General features: G+C 39.4%; 4 protein-coding genes across 7 annotated transcripts in view; all 4 read right to left on the bottom strand.

Moving 5' to 3' along the window:
* Positions 1-1,589, bottom strand: part of skib (v-ski avian sarcoma viral oncogene homolog b) — a 32,903-nt gene extending 31,314 nt beyond the window's left edge. Inside the window, exon 1 of the mRNA XM_017407997.3 lies at positions 231-1,589. Within this exon, the coding sequence (XP_017263486.1) occupies positions 231-1,133 (903 nt within the window). The 5' untranslated portion in view covers positions 1,134-1,589. The remainder of the gene's footprint in view (positions 1-230) is intronic.
* A 2,079-nt stretch (positions 1,590-3,668) lies between these two features.
* Positions 3,669-12,240, bottom strand: tmem51b (transmembrane protein 51b). Its single transcript, XM_017408009.3, has 3 exons — positions 11,950-12,240; positions 6,283-6,688; positions 3,669-5,092 (listed from the first exon to the last, which is right to left on the bottom strand). Exons 2-3 carry the CDS (start codon positions 6,672-6,674, stop codon positions 4,642-4,644), a joined length of 843 nt encoding a protein of 280 aa, XP_017263498.1. The 5' UTR covers positions 6,675-6,688; positions 11,950-12,240; the 3' UTR covers positions 3,669-4,641.
* Positions 12,241-13,052: 812 nt separating this feature from the next.
* LOC119616594 (kazrin-A-like) lies at positions 13,053-18,779 on the bottom strand (the record flags this gene model as incomplete). The annotated part of the gene is made up of 7 exons (XM_037975134.1): positions 13,053-15,500; positions 16,429-16,522; positions 16,680-16,846; positions 17,154-17,255; positions 17,823-18,054; positions 18,334-18,452; positions 18,570-18,779. Coding segments are annotated over 7 exons (1,086 nt in total), but the record flags the coding sequence as incomplete, so codon positions are not given.
* A 711-nt stretch (positions 18,780-19,490) lies between these two features.
* kaznb (kazrin, periplakin interacting protein b) overlaps positions 19,491-22,086 on the bottom strand; it is a 113,676-nt gene continuing 111,080 nt past the window's right edge. For all 4 annotated transcript variants that reach the window (XM_017408400.3, XM_025004185.2, XM_037975239.1 and 1 more), the window contains one exon: positions 19,491-21,207. In XM_017408400.3, coding sequence (XP_017263889.1) covers positions 21,037-21,207 — 171 coding nt within the window. In that variant the 3' untranslated portion in view covers positions 19,491-21,036. The remainder of the gene's footprint in view (positions 21,208-22,086) is intronic.

Raw genomic sequence — 22,086 nt, 5'->3', positions numbered from 1 at the left:
GGGGGTGCAGATGATAGGATGGATCCTTGGGGGGAGGGGGGAGGATAATTTCAAGCCTTCTTTTGACACATATGAGGTGCTTTATTGTGGACATGCAGACCAAACAAACTCGGGAAAATTCAGAAGCATGTGGCAGGTTTAGTGAAGAAGGAAGTCGGAATAAATCAGTGCATGTGGAAGATTATGGCTGCTTGAACACCCACAGACACAAACAATAAATAAAGACTTACTCTGCATGCTTTAATGGGCACTTTCCCCGTCAGGTCGAATTTTCCCTTTAACTCTTTGAGCAGCTGCTCCAGGTGACTTTTCTCCTCCTTGTCGGTGTAGTCCGGGTCCAGGAGCACATAGGCCCGCCAGTTGGCTGAGTCGAAGCCCCAGTGGACCGTCCGGTTCTCCAGCCTCTTGTGACTATGGACCACAAACTTGTGTGGGGGGAACATGAGTCTGCAGTCCATGCACTGCACGCAGGCGGCGGCCGGCCCGGCGTACAGCTCCGGCACGAACAGGCCCTTGCACCGGCCGAAGCACTCGTGGTACACCTTGAAGCTCCGCTCGGTGCGCTCCAGCTCCAGGGCGCCCAGCTCCTTGTTGCAGTGCGGCGGGTACGTGCCGCCGTAGATGAGCGCGTTGCAGAGGCGCTCGGCGTCCGTCTGCGTGATGAGCCCGCAGGACGGCGCCGAGAAGGGCAGGATGCCCACCACCTTCAGGATCTCCAGCTGGTCCGCCGTGCACCGGGAGCAGTAGATGTGCAGGTCGTCGCACACCGAGTTGATCTGCTGCAGGGAGAAGTCGCGCAGCACGCTGTTGAGGATCTGCGGCAGGCACAGGCGCTTCTCGCCGCCGACCACGAAGCAGGAGATGGGCTCCCGCTCCAGCACCGTCTCGCAGCGCTCCGTGGAGCGGTCGGACGGGATGAACAGTGGCCCCGACATGACCGGGGGCGTGTGGGCCGGCAGGGAGAGCATCACCTCGGCGGATTTGCCATCTTTGCCGAAGAGCGCGTCCTGCTGCTGCTGGTGCCACCGGGCGGAGAACGCCGCCGGGCCGCCGAGGGAGCGCATGGAACTCAGGTGAAACTGCTTGAGAGTTTGCTGAAGTCCGGGATGGGGCTGGAAGCTCGTGCCTTCCATGTTGTCGTGGGCTGGGGAGGGGAAAAAAAGAGAGTTGCAAACTCAAAACGAACGCTGGAGCTGACTGAGGGTGGTGGTGGTGGTGGTGGTGGTGGAGGATGTCCTCAGCATCCGGCAACACGCTCGGAAAGGCGCATTTCCATGTCGGCGGAGAAGCTTCCCAGCGCGTCCATTCAGAAAACCGAAAGCTGCTGAAATCACAGGGCACGGTTCCCGTAAACGGAAGCAAAAAATAAAGTCGTCGGAGAACTCGTATTATCCGGCGCGCAACGAGCGGGTACGAAGGTTTCGGCGCTCCTGCGGTTTTACGCACTCCCAATGTGCGCCCGAAATAAGCGTCGTCTGCTCAGTCTGGCGTGCTCTCCGTCTGTCTCCCCGCTCAGTCAGTCAGTGTGTGAGTCTCTCCCTCTCTGTGTGTTTGTTTGTGTCTGGTTCAGTCATTGAATCCCAGCCAGGAATGTGACTGACTCCCCGGGCTGGCTCTTCCCTCAGCCAGCTGTTCCTCCCTCTGCTCCATGGCAGCTGCTCAGAAAAAAAAAAAATCCTTTAACCGAGGCGAGGGTGGAGCTCCTGGAAATGAAGTTGACAGTGAAAATACAAATTCAAACTCACGACTTTAAGACGTATTCACCTGGAAAATCGGATCCTTTTCTTTCTTTTCTTTGCTGTTTCTTTGCTTTCTTTTCCTGCTGTGATAAATGCCAGTTTGAATAAGTCAAAACCTGAAGAGTGGCACATTTTAGAGGCTGTTAGCTGAATCTGAGATAAATCTGGTTTCCTTCCACGCCATTTCCTGTACACTTCCACTGATCCAAGATAAGAAAATATTGATTACAGCACTGAACAGTATTCTGTGATTCTATGACTGACTTTTTTAGTCTTTCATTTTCGTGCTTTTGCATTTTAATGCTTTCATTTGCCACCATTTTAAAACCACATGAACCAGTTATTACTCTAACATGCATGAGCCATTTTTTTATTTCCTAAAAACATAGTTTATTTAATGCAAAGACAATCCTTTTACTAATCTTTCCTTTTGGTTTTTATCTCTGAACTTCATGATTCAATTCTAAACCCGTCTTATCACTCCCAAAGCCCCGGTTGGCCTGTTTCTGTCCCATAAAAAGCAGCTCATTCTCCCCCTGCACCCCAACAAGAAGCCCTCACTCGTTTAGCTTTCAGATGGGAGGCAGAACCTTTAGTTTGCAGTTCCAGTTCTCTGGAACCACCCGCCTGCTTGGCTTCAGGACACAAACAGCCCCAAAGTCTCCAAAACCCAAACTAAAACGAGATTTATTCAAATTAAAGAGCTCAGCGTAGTTTGCAGTTGATGGAAACACTGCAGCTGCTTTTTTAATAACCTGCATTACTTGTTCTTGTCATCTACTTTTATGCTTTTAATTGTATTTTGTTTTCATTGTCAGTTTTATATGTTGTGTTACTGTGTTTTGTGATGTTTTTTGATTTTTATTGTCATGCCTAATTCTGTCAGCCAGCTCTGTTAAACACTTGAGTCACACTTTTATTGAAAAGATTATCTAAGTAGATGTTATTAAACCTGTTAATGCTTCATTTTATTGTCTATGAGCTAAAAAAATATCAGGAAAAAAACTGCAGAAGGATTTATATGATTTGACCATAACTCTAAACAAACTTGTCTGATGGTTGTGTTTTCCACACTCAAGAAATAAAAAAAAACATATTAAAATGATTGGAATATACTTCTGAAAAGCTAAAAACACACAAGTTTTACAATTATTACCCATCATTAACAAGCTTATTAAATTATAATTACTTGAGTTCAACACATCCCAAGTGTTTTCATGATTCATGCTTCCACTTTAAACTTTAAAAAGGAAATTTGCTCATTTTTTTCAGTTATTCTTTCCAACTCATTCATATAAAAAATCTGTCACGTAAAAACAAACATGAATCAGCAACTCTTTATACATTTCAGTCACTTTTATACCTAAAACTTCAGAGAAAGTTCATGTTGTTTCTTCTGAATTATATATAAACTTAAGGAAGGTAAATGAATAAAACAAGCACTGAAGTTATCACTTCAGGCTCCGGATGCAATAAATAACTCCCACCAGTTTCATGGTTTTTACTGGAGGAAAAAAAGATAAACTAAAATCATAAAATATGTGCAGATAAATCCAAAATTTACTCACTTAAAAATCAGACTTTTATGTTTCATCTCAGCAGTTTTAACACATTTTGTCAGTGTTGTCTTGGTTATTTTTCTTACAAAAAGGCTCCTGGACCCAAAGCATTATTGATTTTTTTTTTTTTTGGCAAGATTTTTCAATACAAGAAAACTCAGGTAATATACCTTTTCTTAGCTCTTTTAGCAACTTGCACAGTATTAAAGCTTTACATAGGCTGTAGTATATTAATCTGTACAGATGTAATCACAGTGGGTAATTAAATACTCCAAAATGTAGAAAATACAAATATCTAAAATTCACTTCTAATCACTAACCTTTTTTAACCACTAGGTGGCGGTAAATGTAAAGCAAGAAGTCTTGGCTGGAATTTAAAACTTGATGCAAATTTATTTAGATAAATGTTGACATAACATAACAAAAAAAAAAATCAAAACTTCATACATTTAGATTTTATCAACCAAAAGACAAACATTTTTTTTCAATTCCAAATAAATACATCTGATAAACTTACAATATGCAAATGAAGAAAAAAAGATCTGAAAATATAAACTTCACGTTGCAACACCAGTTTTTTTATGTTTCTGCCAAATATTGTGAAAAAAAAAGACCCATTTGCTTTAAAATCCAAATTTTAGAATAAAACAAAAACAGTGAATAAAACACATTCAATTTAGATTTCACAACAAAATGAAAACTAAAAAGAACCGAAATGAAATAGAATAACATTCACCACCATTTTGCAATTCAAAAAAGGTATTTCAACAATTAAACAAAATATTTATGTTACTATGTTATATATGTTAACATCACACCTCCACAAGTTCAGTTCTGCTTTGAAAACATTTCTCCTCCCCTGCTTTCCATTGAAATCTGATAATTTAAGCTATTTTTCTGATAAGATTTAAAAACAATACACACAATCTCAAAGAGGTTTAGGCTGCATTTTCATCACAGTGAATTTCAAACCTAATAAAACCTAAAACTCTTCCACATAATTAGCTTTCAAAGCCTTTCAGTGTGGTTTTAGATTTTCATGTTAAAGCAACAACGTACAGTGTTTTCTGTAGAGATAACCTTCTAACTTGGCTTATAATTAAAACTGAAATATTGTTCCATTTTGGACATAAATTATGGATAAAAAAACAAAAAACAACCTGAAAGCTAATTCTTTCACACAGAAGTAACACCATATTATGACTGAATAAATAAGCCAATCACAAGCCTCATTTATTTAAAAAAAATCCACCAAAAGTGTTTGCAAATACAGTGTCATGTCGTTTAACTCTAGTCAATATTTCCATTATTTTATCGTTTGGGGGAATCATAAGGTCGAGGTATTACTGCAGCTCGGGCATCTTGTTCTCATACTGTGGGGGCGGAGTGATGGGTTCTATGGTCACTGGGTTCTGTGTGGGGCTGCGGATCTGGAGGCGAAAGTCTTTCAGGTGCAGTTTGTCCGACTTTATTCTCCTCACTCGGAGGGGCCTCAGGAAACGGCTGGCTCGGCTGGCGCTGCGCGTGGGCAAGCTGGGGGTCGGCGCGAGGCCGGCGGAGTCGGCTCCGGCCTCGGCGGCGGGCTGAACAGGGGCCGGCGCTCCGTCGTTAAGAGGGGCGTCCTCGGTGGAGTTGTTGGGGGGCTCCGCGCCCTCGTTTTCCACGGCTGCCAGGATGTCCTCGTAGGACGGCAGCTGCGAGGTGCTGCTCCTCAGGTTGCTGTTGCGGACGGGGTAGTTCTCGCCGCTGCCGACGACCTCCTCGTAGCTCGGCACGTTGTACGCAGATGGGTCACTGCTGGACGAGAAGTGGTTAAAGAGCTTTGCAAGCAAAAATTAGGAAGCAAACATTTACAACTCCAAGTTCAATTCATGCACAGTCATGTTGTTTATATCCAATTCATTTAAATCTTCATCAGCCTTTAAATAAAACAGCAATCCTTTAGCCATCAAAATACTTCTCTATCACAGCTGCCATCGTTCAAAGCAGAAAGTTTGAGAGTAAACGTCTGCTGCACAATGTAACTATTCTGAAGAGATTTGTGAAAATGAGGCAAGACTGAAACAGACACTTATGAACTCGAACACTGACATAACGTAGGCAGCTATGGATCAATTATGTCCAGGTTTTAGACAAACAACTGCACTGTGATTAGGTACTTTGTGTCAGAAAACTTCATTTTTCACAAGTTTGTAATGTAATAAACCCCTAAGATTTTGTTTCTTTACATTAAAATTAAATATTAGGTTGGAGCTCAAAGAGTATCTATTGTAGTACACAGCTATGTGTTGCTAAACTAAATGCTAGCTCACAGCTAACAGTATGCTGTGTCCCAACATGAAGGCCTGTTTATTCTAAGATCTGGGATTATAAAAACTGCTAATGTGCCACAGTTTGACTTTAGAAATACTGAATGCCAGTGATGTTACATGATTCACTCCCAAGGTGCATACATCTGAAACAACACAGACATGTTAGCAATTCTAAAAATCATGGTTTTCACATTCAGGGTCTGTTCACTTCTCATTTGTGAAGGCAAAAAGGATGAAAAAGAGGAAGGAATTATACATTTGCAGTTTTCTTCCAGTTGCATTTTATGAATCACAAAGCCTTTTCTTTGTGAACAGAATTATTATTATTTTTTTTTTTAAATGATCCCTTACTATCCAAATATGTAATTTAAAAAAGCAAAAACAGAACTTTTAATTAAATTGCTTCCTAAAAATACTGGATCATAACAACCCAACTGTAAAACATGGCACTGACTTTGTTCTTTGAGGACCCTTCAAGCTTTTCCTGCTCAAACCTCGGTCAAATGCTGTGTGGGTTGAGTGAAACAATCTCGCAAAAGCAGTTTAGTTTCCATTTGGGGCAGCAGGGGGTGCTAAAATATCAAGATGGGGAAATCTAACAGCTTCAGAGTTTTCAAACTAAAAGTTGGCTGCAACCAATAAAACATTTGGGAATAAAAAGTCAGCACTCACGGCTCCTCCTGTCCCGCCACCACATAGGGGGTTGCTGCAGTCCCTGGTTGGTCGCTCCTGTTCTGAGCTCTCCTCTTGCTTCTCACACCGAGGCAAATGGACAACAGCAACATGACTATCCCAACTCCGACCAGAACCAGCGCCACAGATGAGGACTTTGTGCGGTCTTGCTCATCACTAGGGGGTTCTGTGGTTGAAGTAGAGTTCCCTGACGAAGTCTGGGGCTTCCCGTCAGATTCCTGGTTTACAGGTATCACAGTCCAGACAATCATGACAATCCCCAGGGCAACGAGTCCAATTCCGAGGGCACACAGGGCATAGTGAGCACCCGAGCCTCGAGATTCTGAGTTGGAGGATCTGTTGCCCCCACATATACTTCGACTGGAACACATGCCTGCAGGACAAACTGATGCACAAAACAAAAAGGTTTTAAACATTTCACAGTTTAACCACTTCTTGGGTAACAGCACTGAAATTATAGCACATGTTTCATGTTGATGGGATTATTTAAGTCTGACAATTAGCAGAACCAAACTAAAATAATTAATTTAAAATCGGTTTCCGTCTAGAAGAAACTGGGACTGAGTTCTTACGTAATGTTTTGCATATTCTCCAAACCAGACAGTGTTTAGGCCGCTACATTTTTGAGTGAGTGAGCAAGCAGACGAACAAGCTGCAGGTGTAAGAGAACGGGAAAAAGGAAAAGAGAGACGTTCGGTGGCCAAACACGACAAACACGAGCCCGAGAGACAAAAATCAGAGAGAAACTTGACACATGGAATGAAACGACACAATCACCTTGTGAGGAATGAGGGGAGCGTCTCGCAGCATAGTGCCGGCTCGTACAAATATAATCTACAGCATTTATTTTCAACAATTCACAGCAGATTATGGCATTACAGCATTTAAAAAGCGTTATATTTTGATAAATTGTTAGATTTGATAGTCTAATCTGAGAAAAGCAAAAGCATAGGTGATTTATTTTCTTCTTCAGCCCCTGTCTGCTGTGGAGTTCCTCAGGGTTCCATTCTTGGACTAATACCATTCTTCATTTGCATCCTTCCCTGAAGGATATCTCTGCTCATAGTTACACAGATGATACACAAATCTAGTTACAACTAAAGCACAACAATTCTGTGACATTATGGGTGCATTCACACCAGCCCTGTTTAGTCCAGTTCGTTTGTGGAGGTGTGAACGTGCAATCAAACTCTGACACGGACCAAAAAACGACCGGAGACCGCTCCAAAAGCAGGAAGTGGACTACAGCGCAGGGCCTTCTGGGTAAATACAACCAAAACAAACGTCCTAAAACCGCTCAGATTTGACGCCATTCCATTTTATTTACTTTTCCAGAAGCAGGAAGTTGTGCTCAGTGTCTTCAGAGGTTTTCATGTTGTTTCCTTCAGTAGTTGTTGTTGCAGCGCCACCACAAGTGAGGGGGCGGGGACAGGTCGCTCAAAGGGTTTGGCTTGATTGACTCGGTGCAGCGTGAATAAGAACCGCAAAAATGTCGCATTTTGGTCTCCAATCAAACCGAGCCTACCGCACTTTCAGGTGTGAATACAGCTTTAAACTACTTTTGGACTGCATTTCAGATATTAAAGCTTGGATGTCTTTAAACTTCTAAAACTTTGATGAGGATAAAATGAAAGTCATTATTTTTGGACCCAGAGATACCTGCAGCAGCTTTCATATAAATCTGAGTTGGGTTGAGTCTCAAAAATGAAACATAGCTGATATTTCAAGTGTAATACTTGTCTCCAAATTGAACTAGGATAAACTAATTAACTCAGGATTAAAACAAACAAACAAACAAACAAACAAAAAACCCTCCTCCTATCTTTTATTTTAAACTTAAGGTTTTATCTAAGAACTGTAACATACATGTATTTTTTTGTTGACTTTTATAAAATATGACAATTGAAAAACTTCCATTTACCGTTTTATTTCTTTCATATTTTTTAATATTATTCTTTTTATGCATTGTATTGTGTTATTTTGGTAATTTCTTTAGTGAACATCATCTCAGTCAGTCGCAGACGTTTTTAAATGCGCATTATAAATAAATATAAACCTGCCTGTTTTTAGCAGAATGCAGCACTTTCGTGATTTCTATTTCTTTGCACCGGGTTAAAAAGGGCGCGCTAATGAAGCCCATTCATATATTTTTTTTGTTTGCTACTTAAAGCACCTCCGCTTCTTTTATCCTCAGTGATTTCTTTTGTTGAATAGAAATCATTTTAATTTACCTTGATTTTTTTAGATTTTATTGTAAATTTTCTGGGGGCTTTAATGATAAGGCTTCAACCTACAGGAACGTTTACAAGGTCATACTCCAGCTGGAACTCAAAAAGATCAACCAGATGCAACCTGATGCCAAATATCAAGACACAAAAACAAATTACTTCATCTTTGCAGAGGGATGGTCCTCAATTATGTAAAAATGCACTTCTTCACCTAAAACCTTCTCAAATAAGCTCTTAAACACCAGGAAACGCTAACACCTTATTGACATTTGATTCAAGTTTAACTCATTTATGAAATGCTATTTTATTGCTTTTGTTAGTTTTATTCCTTTAAATGATTAGATGCAATGTAAACATGGAAACAGCACCTTTCATATTGCATTGCTTGAGCTACAAATGCAGTGATTCTGATTAATGTTTGAAGCTTAAATCCCAACATTCACATAAACAGCACATCTGAGGATTTTTGTCCTTTTTTTTCCTTCTGTAGCTTTAGAGCCAATAAGCATAAGTGAGAAGGCCTTTAAATAAACAGAATTCTTGTGTCAATTTGCCCTTTTTTAATTAAAAACAGTGCATTTTTGTGCCTGTAGAAATCATAAATCAGACTATCATAGGAACAATATTTACCATTGGCATATCTTTAATATATATATTTATTTTTTAAATGGATTTCTTGCTCAGCGTTTGAACCTCCTGCTGCTGCTGCTGATGTACGAGGAGCAGATTTAAAGGCTTGGTCAAAACGGTGATAAGAAGCCTGAAGTGAAGCTAGACGTTTTACTGGTGACAACTATTTTATGTTTTAGAACTGAAGCTTCATTGTCACCAATTAAGTTGGCGGACCAGATTATCCCACCAAGTGGGCACTGACACACAGCCAGTAACAGCAAGATGGTTAACTTCAAACTAAATCTGACTTTAAATCCCGTCTTAAGCCAACAATAATAAAACAGAACAGAAAAGGTTAGCAGCGATGATGGATTCAACCTTTGCCCCGTGTTTTCTGCGAGTAACAAAGTACAAAACCGAAAGCACACTAATGTACGGTGAGGACGCACCGCTTCTGTCAAAGGTTTATACTATTATACGGTTAGAGTGTGTTCTCGTCTTTTAACTTCTATCCTCAAACTTTATTCATGATCAGGTGAGAATTCACTTTTGCAATAAGGGAGAGGCATAAAGTAATTAACATGTTTTAAGTTGTGCAAGAGAAACGTGTTTAAATGACACAGACGCGAGAAAAAAACGTTGCAGATGGACATCCAATGATCACTTTGTGCAGGCTTCATTAAAGTTTTGTCCAGCGGTGAGACGGACACAAACACGTAAGAGCAAAGACACGAGCAAACGCAGCGAAGAAACCACGTCTCAGATCCATCCATGTCTGAGTAACGACAACAACGAAGGAAGCTAAAACACAGACGGCTCTGAATGAAACTCATCAACTAAATTAATAAGTTGTTACATTAATAACAGATAAATCAATATGACATTTGACAACATGGACCACTGGCTGGATCACAGATAAGAGCAGGATGTCCCAACCTGGCCTCAGCCTGATAGATGGAGGACTATTAGGATGACCCAGCTGGAACTTTATGAGTTAAAGATAAACTAAATGTCTAATTCCAAACTAAGTTCCAGTTTCTGGTCGGCACTCTCTTTAAGCAGTGGCACATGAAAAAGTCTTTAAAAGAACGAAGTCTGAGACTTTCAAGCAGGAGAAGCCTTTAATCCACAGATCAGGCAGCCACCAAAAGCCTCAGATGAGAAAAAAAATAAAATAAAAATGACCCGATTTTAATTCTGTTGAGAAATGTCAGATCATTTAGAGAGCTGTGATTGGCGTTTCAAAGATGGCTGATCACGAACAGATTAGGAATCTGACAGCTTCTATGGATGAAAGGCTCAGGGAAATTAATAAAAAAATAACGAATATATAAATTAAAGGAAAAAAAAGTAAGTAATGTAGCAGCCACATGAGAGAGAATTATTTCCTCCAAACCTTGGAAAACAAAAGCCACGTTTTTTGCTTAAAATCCAACCTTTAAGTTCAATAAAATATGCATTAATTCAAAGCATTATATCTTTTTAATGATGATCTCCATCTCAAATGGCTTAATTCCTCTTTAAATTGTTTAAAAAGGTACTCATCGCAAAGTCATGGAACAAGTAGCAAAAATCTGTTTTCTCATATTAAAGACCATGAAGCACAATTTGTGACGGGGTACCAACTACCATGTGTTTGTTTACCTGTGAAAGAAGCCAAAGTGACAGAAAACATGTCAACAATGGTGGCCACAACAGAAGAGCCATTTGAGATTTAGAAGTCTGACAATTTTCATGTACTGGTACGTATTTACGCTCAGATTCATTGTTTTCTTTCGTGTTTAGCAGCAGATTCCCTATATTTACAACCAAACGTCTTCACAGAGGTTCTACCCTTGTCCAATTCGGCCATATTTGTTTACCTATACAGATGACAGCCAGCCTACAGAAGGTCAGTCACCTGCCTCAAGCTTACATGTGGTTTTTGGCGGATTTAGCCGAGTGCTTAGTTTACATTGAGCGCAAACCTGCATTTTAGAGTTGCAGATCAGTGCATCTGGAAAACAATTGAAGTACGTTATCAAACTGATCCATCTGATATAATTCAGGAAACCCCCCTTTTTATGTTTGATTTTATAGTTTTAAATGAGTGCCTTTAATATAAAAAAAAACATCAACATTAAAATCAGCATCTTAATGTTGGAGTTAAACTTCATTATGTTATGGTGGGTAATGTAGTCCACGTGTTTAAGAAAGAGAATATTCCCTTAAAGATATGAAATCTGACAGAAGTGGAGTTGAATCACTGAGGTCTGAGCTGTCCTCAGGTCAAAGCACAAGTTGCTGAATAAAAAGTCTGATTTTTGATGATTAAAATCTCCCAGAGTGGGAGAGGTCTGTCAGTCCCACATGATTAACAATCTGCAGAATCAGACCCATGGTTTGACAGACAAACCGCAGCAGCCCGTGTTTTGTCACATCTGTAGTGGATTTCTCTCAGTCCTGAAGCTGCAGGCCTGTGGGACAGCGCGCGTGGGCGTGCCGGATCATTTTCTGTTTTCCACCATTGAAAAAAAACTTGCAAATTCTGTAGGTTAACATAAAAAACTCGGTTTATGGGGCGTTTAGAAGCGTGATATCTGTCCATCAGACCGATTTTGAAACAGGAAGGTGGCTTTAAAGGTTTGGACCTGACCCATCCGCCAACACCCCCCATTGAGGTCACTACTCCTGCGGGGTCGGGTCGGATTAAAAAAACAAAACAAAACAAAAAAACACCAAGAAACATCAGAAAACGAGTCGAGAGCCCCAAACCAGCCCCGGTCCTGGTGTTTGAAGGTCTCGGTGGTCTGACAAGAGGCCTTACCTTTCACGGCTCAGAGCGCGAGGACTTCCCTCTTCATCGGGGAGTTCACCTGAATCACGCAGGTGTTTTTCAGGAAGCACACAACGGGAAGAGACAACATAAACGCAACGAGTCGGGCTCTCTGTGTGCTTGATTTAAAACAAAAAAAAACCTAAAACAAACAGCGCAGGTGAGTCTGTGCGCCCCTCAGCAGATGATAAATAGAGTTTGACAGGAACTTTGAACAAATTCCAGCCGTAATGAATCCTCCCTTCTCCCAGCTGTTAGTGCGAGGCCGCCGCTCCTCTCCCCCGGGTCCTAGCGCCGCTCAGGTTCCCTCCCTCCGAGGACAGGACAAGGACGAGCCCACTGACACACAGATCAGCTCTGAGCGCACTACAGCGTGTTTAATAAACATACAAGGCCTGACAGAGGAGGTTAAACTAAACTATATCAACCTCCTGACTACCAGGAAAACAAATATCGTCCAATCACATATATATATATATATATTTTTAATTTCCCCAAATTTTGTGAGGTAATTAGCCCCACCCCTTCACATTTGGTATCATTGAAAAGTCCAATATGTCCTCTGTAGGTAGCAAAATGAGTTATATCAGTAGTATGCAGTGGGTGGAAGATATTCAGGTTTATAGATTTGAACTACTGGTAGTCAGGAGGTTATCTGGCTCAACAAAACCTAATGTTACACTCAACAAAAGGCACACCATGAAGATGGCTGTGATCACTGTTAATACAAGGTTTTCTGTTCAGACCTTTTCAAACAAAAATGCAAGTTTTACTCATTAGCTCCTTTCTCCTTCAAGAAAGTTGGGGTGTATGAGTGGAGACTGAGTGCCCGCTCTTTGGGTTGTGGCAGCTCGAAGAGGCTGAACATGACCTGCTCTGGAGCAGATGGTTCCATGTTTACAGGGCATCAAGTTACTTAAAGGACTAAACAAAACAGTTGAAGATACTTTACGTTATCTGGATTAAAACTGAGCCACCTGTGTGATACCAAAGACCTTCTAGCTCAACACAGCTAAGATGTCAAACCTCAGTGATGCGACACGGGGAACTAAATGGTTCTTTTTTATTGTTGTTTGTTGGGCTAAAAATGCTACATACTCCTATCGAAATGTCCACCTCACTGCTACAAATTTAAAACAACGGTTCCGAATTTTACAATTCCTTAAAACTGCAGTTATCTACAAACAGCCGGGCCTCAGTTTAGCATTATGTAGCCACTGGTTGGATTTCTTGATATCTTGTTTAATCTGCTGGTGGTACATGTCATGCTTATCCTTCCATGATGGTTCGTCTTGTTCCTCCTCCTCCACATTGGGTTTCTGCTGCCTGAGACATTCACTTGGCAGTTCGTTATATATAATATATTCTTTCAGTGGAATAGTTTTTGTAAAGTGAAGTTTAGATGAACGGCTTTCAATATGAAGTGACATAATGCACACAGACAATGCTAACGGGGGAAAAAAACTGAATCGACCAGCAGATATGCCATAGTTGCATCATCAGATTCTTCATACATAAATGAGCAGGAAAGGATTTTTTTAATTTCTCAGTTTGTTAACACAAATTTTAATGCATTTGGTCTTTAAAAAAAACATAATTTACAATCTTATACTGACAGTTAGTCCATCTGTAAGAGAAGTGATGACAGCTTGGTGAAGGACAGTTCATGTCAAACGTATGTTAGCTTTAAAAAAACAATGCAGAAGTCCATGTTTTCTCCCTTTGTACAGGTTTGAACAGGTCTGATCTTCCCGCTTAAACAACATTACTTTAGTAACTGAAGGGAGACGCCCAGGAAGAGGCGACCGAACCGGTTTTGAACAATGTGGAGGGAGGGGGTTTCGTTCGCACACACTGACTCAGGAAGTTGACAGGTTCAATATGTTTCATGCTCAGGAATGTTGGTTATTTACCACTATGATTTACAGAACATAAAAAAACTGTACAAAATGTACAAGTAAATTTCCACAAGTGATTTTCTAAAAAGAAAACATGTTGCCTTTGTTAAAACATATAAAGAACATTCAGTTTTATACTCTGTAACTTTCATATCCCAGTGTTTAGCTGTGTGTGTCTCTGTATATAGTTAGTTATATAGTTAAAATTATATTTTAATTTATTCATTAATAAAAATGTACACAGTACTTTGTTTTCTGAGTTGTATGATTGATGAGAAATGCTTTTAGAAAACAACAACAACAAAAACTGAACTAGAATTTTAAATCCTGCTGAATAAAGTCAGAATAATCTAAATTTAGCTTGTTTTTTTATTTTTTTATTTTATGGATTGATTTGTTAATGCTCACAGCTTTCTGTCTGTTTTGTTATTTTCTTTTTAAATCGGTTCATTGTTTGCATTGACGTTTCTTTAAATATTATTTTTTGTTTTCCCGTTATTCAGCTCTTTGTAAAAAAAATTAAAATAAAATCTGAGTTTTACTGTCTGTGTTTTGGTTCTTCTATGATCCTAAACTTTTACCAAAATGCAATGAATTCCACATTAAAATGATCTTTTGATAATTAAACCAAGCTGTTTTTATCTGAAACCTCTTTGATTTTAAATTACAGGTGAAATATCTGCGAGTCACTCCAGGATGGGGTTGTTTACATTTTTCTGTCTTAAATAATGTTTCAGGAATTGAGCTGGATATCGCTTAACATGCTCTTATTATCCTCCAAATAAAAACTAATACAAATAAAATAAGCATATGTAAAAAAACAAAAACAAAAAGTAAAATACATATATACAGTTCAGCTGGGAACAATAAAGTCTAACTTTTGCTCCTTAGTTGTCAAGACTTTGTGTAAATCTGTAGACAAAACTTAAAGACTTGTGACAGCATCTGGAGCAAAAAAAAAGTATAAATCAGACTTAAGTTGCTATTTTTGCATTAGTTGATTCATTTAGTAATTTTTATTAGAGGAGCAGAACCCCAGCCTTCTCAGAATGAAAGCAACACGTGTTTCTGCTTTAAAAACAAATTATATGTGCACCAATATGTTTATATTAGTTTACATAAATATAAAGAAAGCAAAAGAAGCTCCTAATCTGTATAAGGCAGCAAAGAACGACTGAATATTTTTATATTATTTGTATTCCATCTTATCTAAAATGCCAGTTTTTATAATGGCATAAGACTCAATGATATCTTTTAATAAAAAAAAAAACAAGCATTACTTTAGCCATAAAATCTTTGTTTTCTTCGTTATATTTACAGCATCGTGTCCTCAGAGGTGTAACGATATTCTGTTGGTCAAAATAAGAGGAAATCTGACTTAAGAAGTTATTTTTTTATGTGCCTTTCAGAGAGCTTCGTCTTACATCTCCAGCATCTCAAAGTGTGACAGCAGTGGGTGTAACGGTGTAAACAATGTCTGCTTCACACGTTGGTGATTTCCACGCTCTTGTAGGTGTGCACGGGGCTGCCTTTGGCGCGAGGAACCGCCTGAACTCGGGCCTCTCTGGGCAGAGAGCCGCAGCTGCCGTGGAAGCCCAGACTTCGCTCCACAGAGTGGCTGTTTGCACGAAACCTTAGTGGAACCTGAAAAAAACAAACAAACAGGATATCATTTAGACTTTAAACCCAAGATACTTGTTTGAAGTCTCATCTAAAATATTATTTGATGGATTAATTAGACAGTTTGTTGATAAAATATTCCACAAAGGTGCATCCTGGTTATTATTTGCTTAACATGACTTGATGTTCAGCACCTCTTTGAATACAACTGAGCAGTATCGATGCTCTACTCTGGTTTTTATTATCAGCGAAGAAAACAGAAAACTAAATAAATGTTAAACTCATCTAATTTTAGCAGCAGTTTTTAAATGATACCCTGCTTGCAGCAAGTAATTTGAACTAAAACCGGTTTTCTTTTAATGCTTTTACTTGTTTAAGAAGAAAAAAATAAATAAAACAAACAAATTTTTCAACTTCATCATAATTTCAAACATTTCACATCTCGAGCTGAGTAAGAAAACAGACAAAAAGCAGGACATTATGGTTGCTCTAAAAATGCATTTAAATACTGACATTAATAAAAAAAAAAAAAAAAATGTTGGTGCCACAGATGAAAGCATATGTAAAAAAATGTGAACAAATGTTGGATAAAACTCCATTACCTTAAGAAAAATAAAAAAGTTTAATAATAAATGTAGAGTTTAAGTCGTCAAGGTGCTTTGCAGACGTTTTGGTACTGAAGGCAATGTCTCACTGCATTGAAATATAATGTTACAATGTATGTTTTCATCAGTTTAATTGACCTAATTTGAAATTAAAGACAAATCTGTAATTTGTGCAAACAAAGTAAGCAGTTAACTTGGGGATCATTTCTGCAGATTTCCAAGATATTTAACAAATACTGCACCCCAGAATATTTAGGACGTTGATTTAAATTGTCTTTATTTATAAACTTTGTACTTTGGACCTATATTCTATCTCCCTCTAATAGGAGTTTGAAATGACGTGATACCTTTCCCAATCTTCTGATGGACACCCTCTCATCAGAAAACCGATTAACGGCCACAGGAGAAGAAGTGATGACCTCCGAGTTCTGCTCTGCATTACTGTAAACACAACATGTTCAAGTACATTTTTAAATCAAACATGTTTGTAAGAGATTATCATAATTTCTGATAAATACCAGACAGAATGCAGTAATAATGACACAATAAAGTCTGTTTATGGAGGCGTTCATTAAAGGTCAGAGAGGCTTCAGTTTACCTGAGCGGGACAGCGAGTAACTTCAGTTCCTCAAACAGGTGCCGGTGCAGCATGTGTTTGTTGCTGGGGATTCCCAGAGCTTTGGCAAAGGCCTCTGTGTCGAAGGACTGATCCAGAGCGATCACCGCGCCGTGAATCCCTTTACCCTGAAGATTGTCTGCAAACTCCTGAAGAGCAGAAGGGAGAAGAAGAATCTAAGGGTCTTAAAATGAGCTCCAAACTGAGCAGTGGAGCTTTTTTTATAGTGAGGCAATAAATGTTTTTTCCCCCTTTTTCTTTTCTTGTTGTGCCAGTCATAACCACAAAGAAACACACTGTGTGGCCTGTTTTATTTCTGATTTTCTTGTGTATTCTTTCAGCAGTGTGATAGATCAAAGCACCAACCCTATCATTAGTTTGGAAGGAAAACTAAAACTCCTGTTTTCCAAACCACCATTGTTAAACAGGACTGTCGTCTTCGACTGCCCCACCCACCTCCAGGTCGATGTCCCTGATCCATTTCATCACTCTGTGACACGTCCAAACCACGGGGTCCCGGTTTTGGTGCTCACATTTTGTCCGTCGGGCCTGCAGAGCCTGTGAAAACACAACAGATGAATCAGAGCGGGCGCATGGAGACCTGCTGAAATTACACTTAAAGGCTTATGTAATGCTTAGAATTTTATATGCAGCATTTCTACTGAAAAATCATCTTTAATTTTGCCAGCCTTCTTGCAAATCAGTCCCTGTGATTTTAATCTGCTGTGTATGTTGATCAGTCCAGACATCAATAAGGACATGGTCCACTGTTCTGAACAGCTACAACTCTTAAATATTAGTGGGTTTTCTCACATAAACAGTAACTGGATTAAAATGACTTTGGTTTGGTTATTCTGAAATATTTTAGCTACAGTATTCTTCATTTTAAAAAACACTTTAGTTGAAGTGTATTCATTCAGGCACTGAGCACTGGTGTTCACCTTGAGGTAATGCAATCAAACTTTTGTTTTTCAGTGTTCTTATGTTGGACTCAGGAATCAATAAACTAAATCACAGAAGAGAGGCCTGTAGCTGCTTACAAGTTACTTTGGAACATACCATTCTACTAGGATAGCAGCCATTGTAATAAAAAAATCTATTTTCTGAATCTATGAATGTTTTGACCTCTTTGTCAAAGCTGAGCATCTGCAGCAGCTGGATTGCCAGAAGAAGACTGGTCTGGTGGAAGTGGTCGCCGACATTGAAGGATTTCTCCAGGTCCCTGCGGCTGAGCGAGTTCAGCACTCGTCCGTCCACTAAGTGAGTCTGGAAGGCGTGGCAGTACTGAGGCAGCCCGACGTCACTCAGCCACGACGTCGAGACCCAGTGATGGTCCATCTCAGATGCTTTTGAAAGTCTGGAAGATAATCAAGCACAGCTCGGTGATCATAGAAGTGAAAACTATTAAAATACACTGTACATGTAAAGAGTCTAACATTCAACATATTAAATGTATTATATTAAATGGCTGCATTATTACTGATAAAATATTTGTGACTTATTTGCATCACATTTAATAAGAGTATCATGTGTTTTCTGCTTAAATTTTAAAGTCTTGCCTGTGATGTTGAACTAAAAAAGTACATATTTCCCTTGATAATATATTGCAGATGCTTCATTTTTGGTCTTTACTCACCCCTGCTCCCCTTCAGCTCTCCGGTAGTCCTCGATGGCCAGTCTTATTTTTCTGCGGTGAATTGGATTACTGATGCCCAGCCCTATCTCTAAATCATCATCTGTCAGACCCAGCAACACCTAAAAAGCAGAGATTCAGTTCTTTCTAAACCCATAAGAGCACCCAAATTGCCTTATCTGCCGAGACTGCCCATCATCTTCTGTCATAAAGCAAATAATCTGCTTTAAAAATCCTACCTTGCCACTTTTGACGTTTTCCGAGCAGGCTTGGATGTACATGGGCATCCCCATGACGACCTCCATCCAGGCCTGGACGGCTCCCGCCCTCCACAGGGACATGCAGGTGTTTCGGGTGAGCTCGGCCTGCTGGAGGCGGTCCAGCTGCTCCTCCCCATCAGACATGCTGTGCTGTATGAGGCTGTCAGAGTCTGGATTGGTCAGGACAAGTTACGGTGCGGCATACGGGAGAGGTTCAGGGTCAGAAGGATATGGAAATCAAAAAGAGTGACTCATCTGGAAGCAATCCAATGGCAATTCAGAGGTAAAAGTTGAAAAAAAAAAAAAGATAAATCTTCTCCTCAGTGTGACACAATGCACAGCAATAGTTTTTGTACGACACTAAAAAAGTCAAATTTCTGTTGTCTTTCATCCTCTTTGTGCAGTAGAATCAATTAACTTGTAAGCTAACTGGATAAAAATCACTTTAACCTTATTCATATTTCCTGTATCATGGAATTACTTCATAAACCACCAGATGGTGCCACAATGTCCCTTGAAATCCACTATATATAACCAGCAAGGTGTATTTAAGTGGCAGGATGAAACAGATTCAGATATATGTCCTTTTAGTTTCCATCATGAGAGTACATTTACATTGTTAAGGAAAGCGGTTAAACATTAATAACTATCTAATGGTAATGAAAGGACTTAAGACCGTTAGGATAATGTTTTAGACACAGGGATCATTCATAAAACCTCATGCTCAAACGCCTGTCTCAAAAACACTGTTTCAAACTGATCCGACGAATCCAGGATGCACTTTTTTTTTTTCTGATTCGTCTCCACATGCTGGACACAAAGTGCTGCATGCAAACCTTCACCGTCGCTCCGAAGAGTTTTCAAAGAACAGGGAAAAACAAACTTGTGTTGTTGTTGTTATTTTTTTTTTTTTTTCAATAAACATGAGTGATATGAATAATCCCCAGAGTGCAGGAACAGACAGCTGGTAATCACAGATGAGGAGTTACTCACTGGCAGGAGAGAGAGTTGCCATTAGAAATGGCAGGAAGAAGAGCGGGGAGAGACACGTTAAGACTGAGACACAAGAACAAGATTACTCATGGAACAAAAACAACCTGGCCACAAAGTGTTCAGTTTCTAGTTTTATTTTTAAAATAAGATTTCATTTCAGGTATAATTCACTTGGAACCTCCTCAACATTTGGCTGCGACAGCCGCAGCAGATAAATATCTGAAGTTTTACCTCTTGGTTTATCTCCTTTTTTGTTGTTTCTTTTTTTTTTAAAATAAAATACTTCAATAGATTTCATCTTTTTTATGCAGTATTTCCTAAATTACAAAGCATTTAATAGAGATTTATTAGAGCCACATTTGCAGGAAATGAGGAGGGGGATTCAGCACAAAGCAAAACAAAAACGGGGAAGAAAACAAATAAAAGGGATAGGAGGGGGCATGCATTTATAATGCAAGAGATAGCTTTGTAAGACAGAGAGGGGCAACGCAGGAGCAAGGGGTTTTTGTGAGTTTGATAACAAATGAATGGATGTCTAACCAAGGCAACATGGAGGGATCATGCACGTGTTGAATGCACGCATTCCTTGGTCTCAGATTGGCTCGTGTTAGACGGCGCTCAGAGGGAAATTAGTGACACGAGGCCAGAGCTAACAGCAACAGAATGAGAAAGCTTTTTGTATTAATTTTTGGCACTAGCACATGTTTTCAGCTGATAATAATTTTGCGATATCTCTGTTTGTGTATTCATGTCAGTGCAGTTTGGTTTTTCTCTGTGAGGCTGACTCCAAAGCTCCTGTAAGTCAGCCAGCAGTTTTCAGAATAAAATGCCGAAGACCTCCACAAACCCCTCCCTGCTGCTCACAGTGTTATAGGCGCTGAAGAGTTATTAGACAGTCCTGTAACATTCAGCTTGTTCTGTCCAGATTAAGAGAGCAATTTGACCAAAATTTTTTAAGTTTGTCACTTCTTTTTTTAGTAGTAGGAAATGGGCAGAAAAGGGGGAAAGTTAAAAAGTGTTGCAAACCATGATGAAAGCAACTCTAAAGTAACAAAAAGCAAAAATAGCATTAATATTTGAACACTAGTTTCACAATATCTCCTATGTACATATGAACAGCAGTCCTTCAAGTCTCTAGTTATAAAAAAAACATAAAACATTAAGACATTTACAATACAGCATTAACATGTGTACACATATTAATAACCCCATATATATTTATATGCATGTAAACATATACATATGCATACATGTACAACTATAAATATATATAAAATTTACAAACATACAATTTATGAGTGATATAATGTACATTTATGGGGATAGCAGTCTTTTTATTTTCAGTAAAATCCACCGTTTCTAAAAACAATGGGTTTTCACACACATTTAAGCAAGGTGGATGTCCAACAAAATAAACAAACACACACACATGCTCACACACACACACACAGCTTCACCAGTCGGCATCCTCCTCTATGTAATAATCAGGGGTGGCTGTACCATCAAACAAGCCGGGGTCCAGAGACTTGCGCTGCTTTCCTCGAGTGAACACTCGTGATAAAGATCCCAGAGTCATCTTCTCCTTCTTCTTCTTACGCTTCTGGTCTTCTAGGTCTTCCATGGACTGAAGAGGGGGTAGGAGGTGGGGAACACAGAGCTCAGGTCAGTCGGAGGTAAAATGTTTTCCATTAAAAAAAAAAAAAGTCATGCTTCTTTTGAATATTTTTCCTCTCAACCACGAAGAAGCTGGTTCATTTTAGCCTAACATAAACAAGTTCCTCAGAAAGAAAAGTAAATTACAACAAACTCTAACCCTTCAGTCCCTGTCTGAGTGGAGACAATTACATATTTTTCCTTTTCTAATTTCATACCATAGACATTTCTGGTAAAAGTTTACTGCCGCCTTGCATCACCTGTTGTTTACCCAACATCCTGTGAGCCCTGAAAACTGTCAAAATGTTAGTTTTAGATGACAGGAAATCATCGGCTCAACAGTTTAGAGCCTCTTTCGTCATATATGTTCAAAATGTTTTAAATGTAAGTATGTCTGAGGTTCAGGCCAACTTGTTAAAGATTGGGCTATTTTACTACAGAGGCATGATTCTGGGAAACTAACAGGATTTGACACTTTCCTGCTAAAATATTCAAAGTTGTCTTTGAAAAAAAAAATCTTCTTACTGGATATTTAATACTAAAGAGTGTATATATCCTTTATTTATAATGCTGTCTTATAGATATGCATTAATTTACCATTACTGGCTCTTTATAGTTTCAAAATTTTTTATTAGTTTTTCATTTATTGTAAAAAAAAGGGCTCAGGATTTTCTTTCTTTCTTTTTGTTTCTAGTTTTACGGCAAAGTTTTAGCTTGCATCGAAGGTCTGAGAAGAAGAAATTGTGTTGTGAGTGACTTTCAGAGAGTTTTCATGAAAACAACTTCCTCCAGAGAGGCATGTCTTTTTCTTTATTTATACAGAGTTGCCAGAGATTTATCGTGATTTTCC

This window comes from Kryptolebias marmoratus, linkage group LG4, assembly GCF_001649575.2.
Source record: "Kryptolebias marmoratus isolate JLee-2015 linkage group LG4, ASM164957v2, whole genome shotgun sequence".
Taxonomy (NCBI): Eukaryota; Metazoa; Chordata; class Actinopteri; order Cyprinodontiformes; family Rivulidae; genus Kryptolebias; species Kryptolebias marmoratus.
This window is presented reverse-complemented; position numbering and strand designations above follow the sequence as displayed.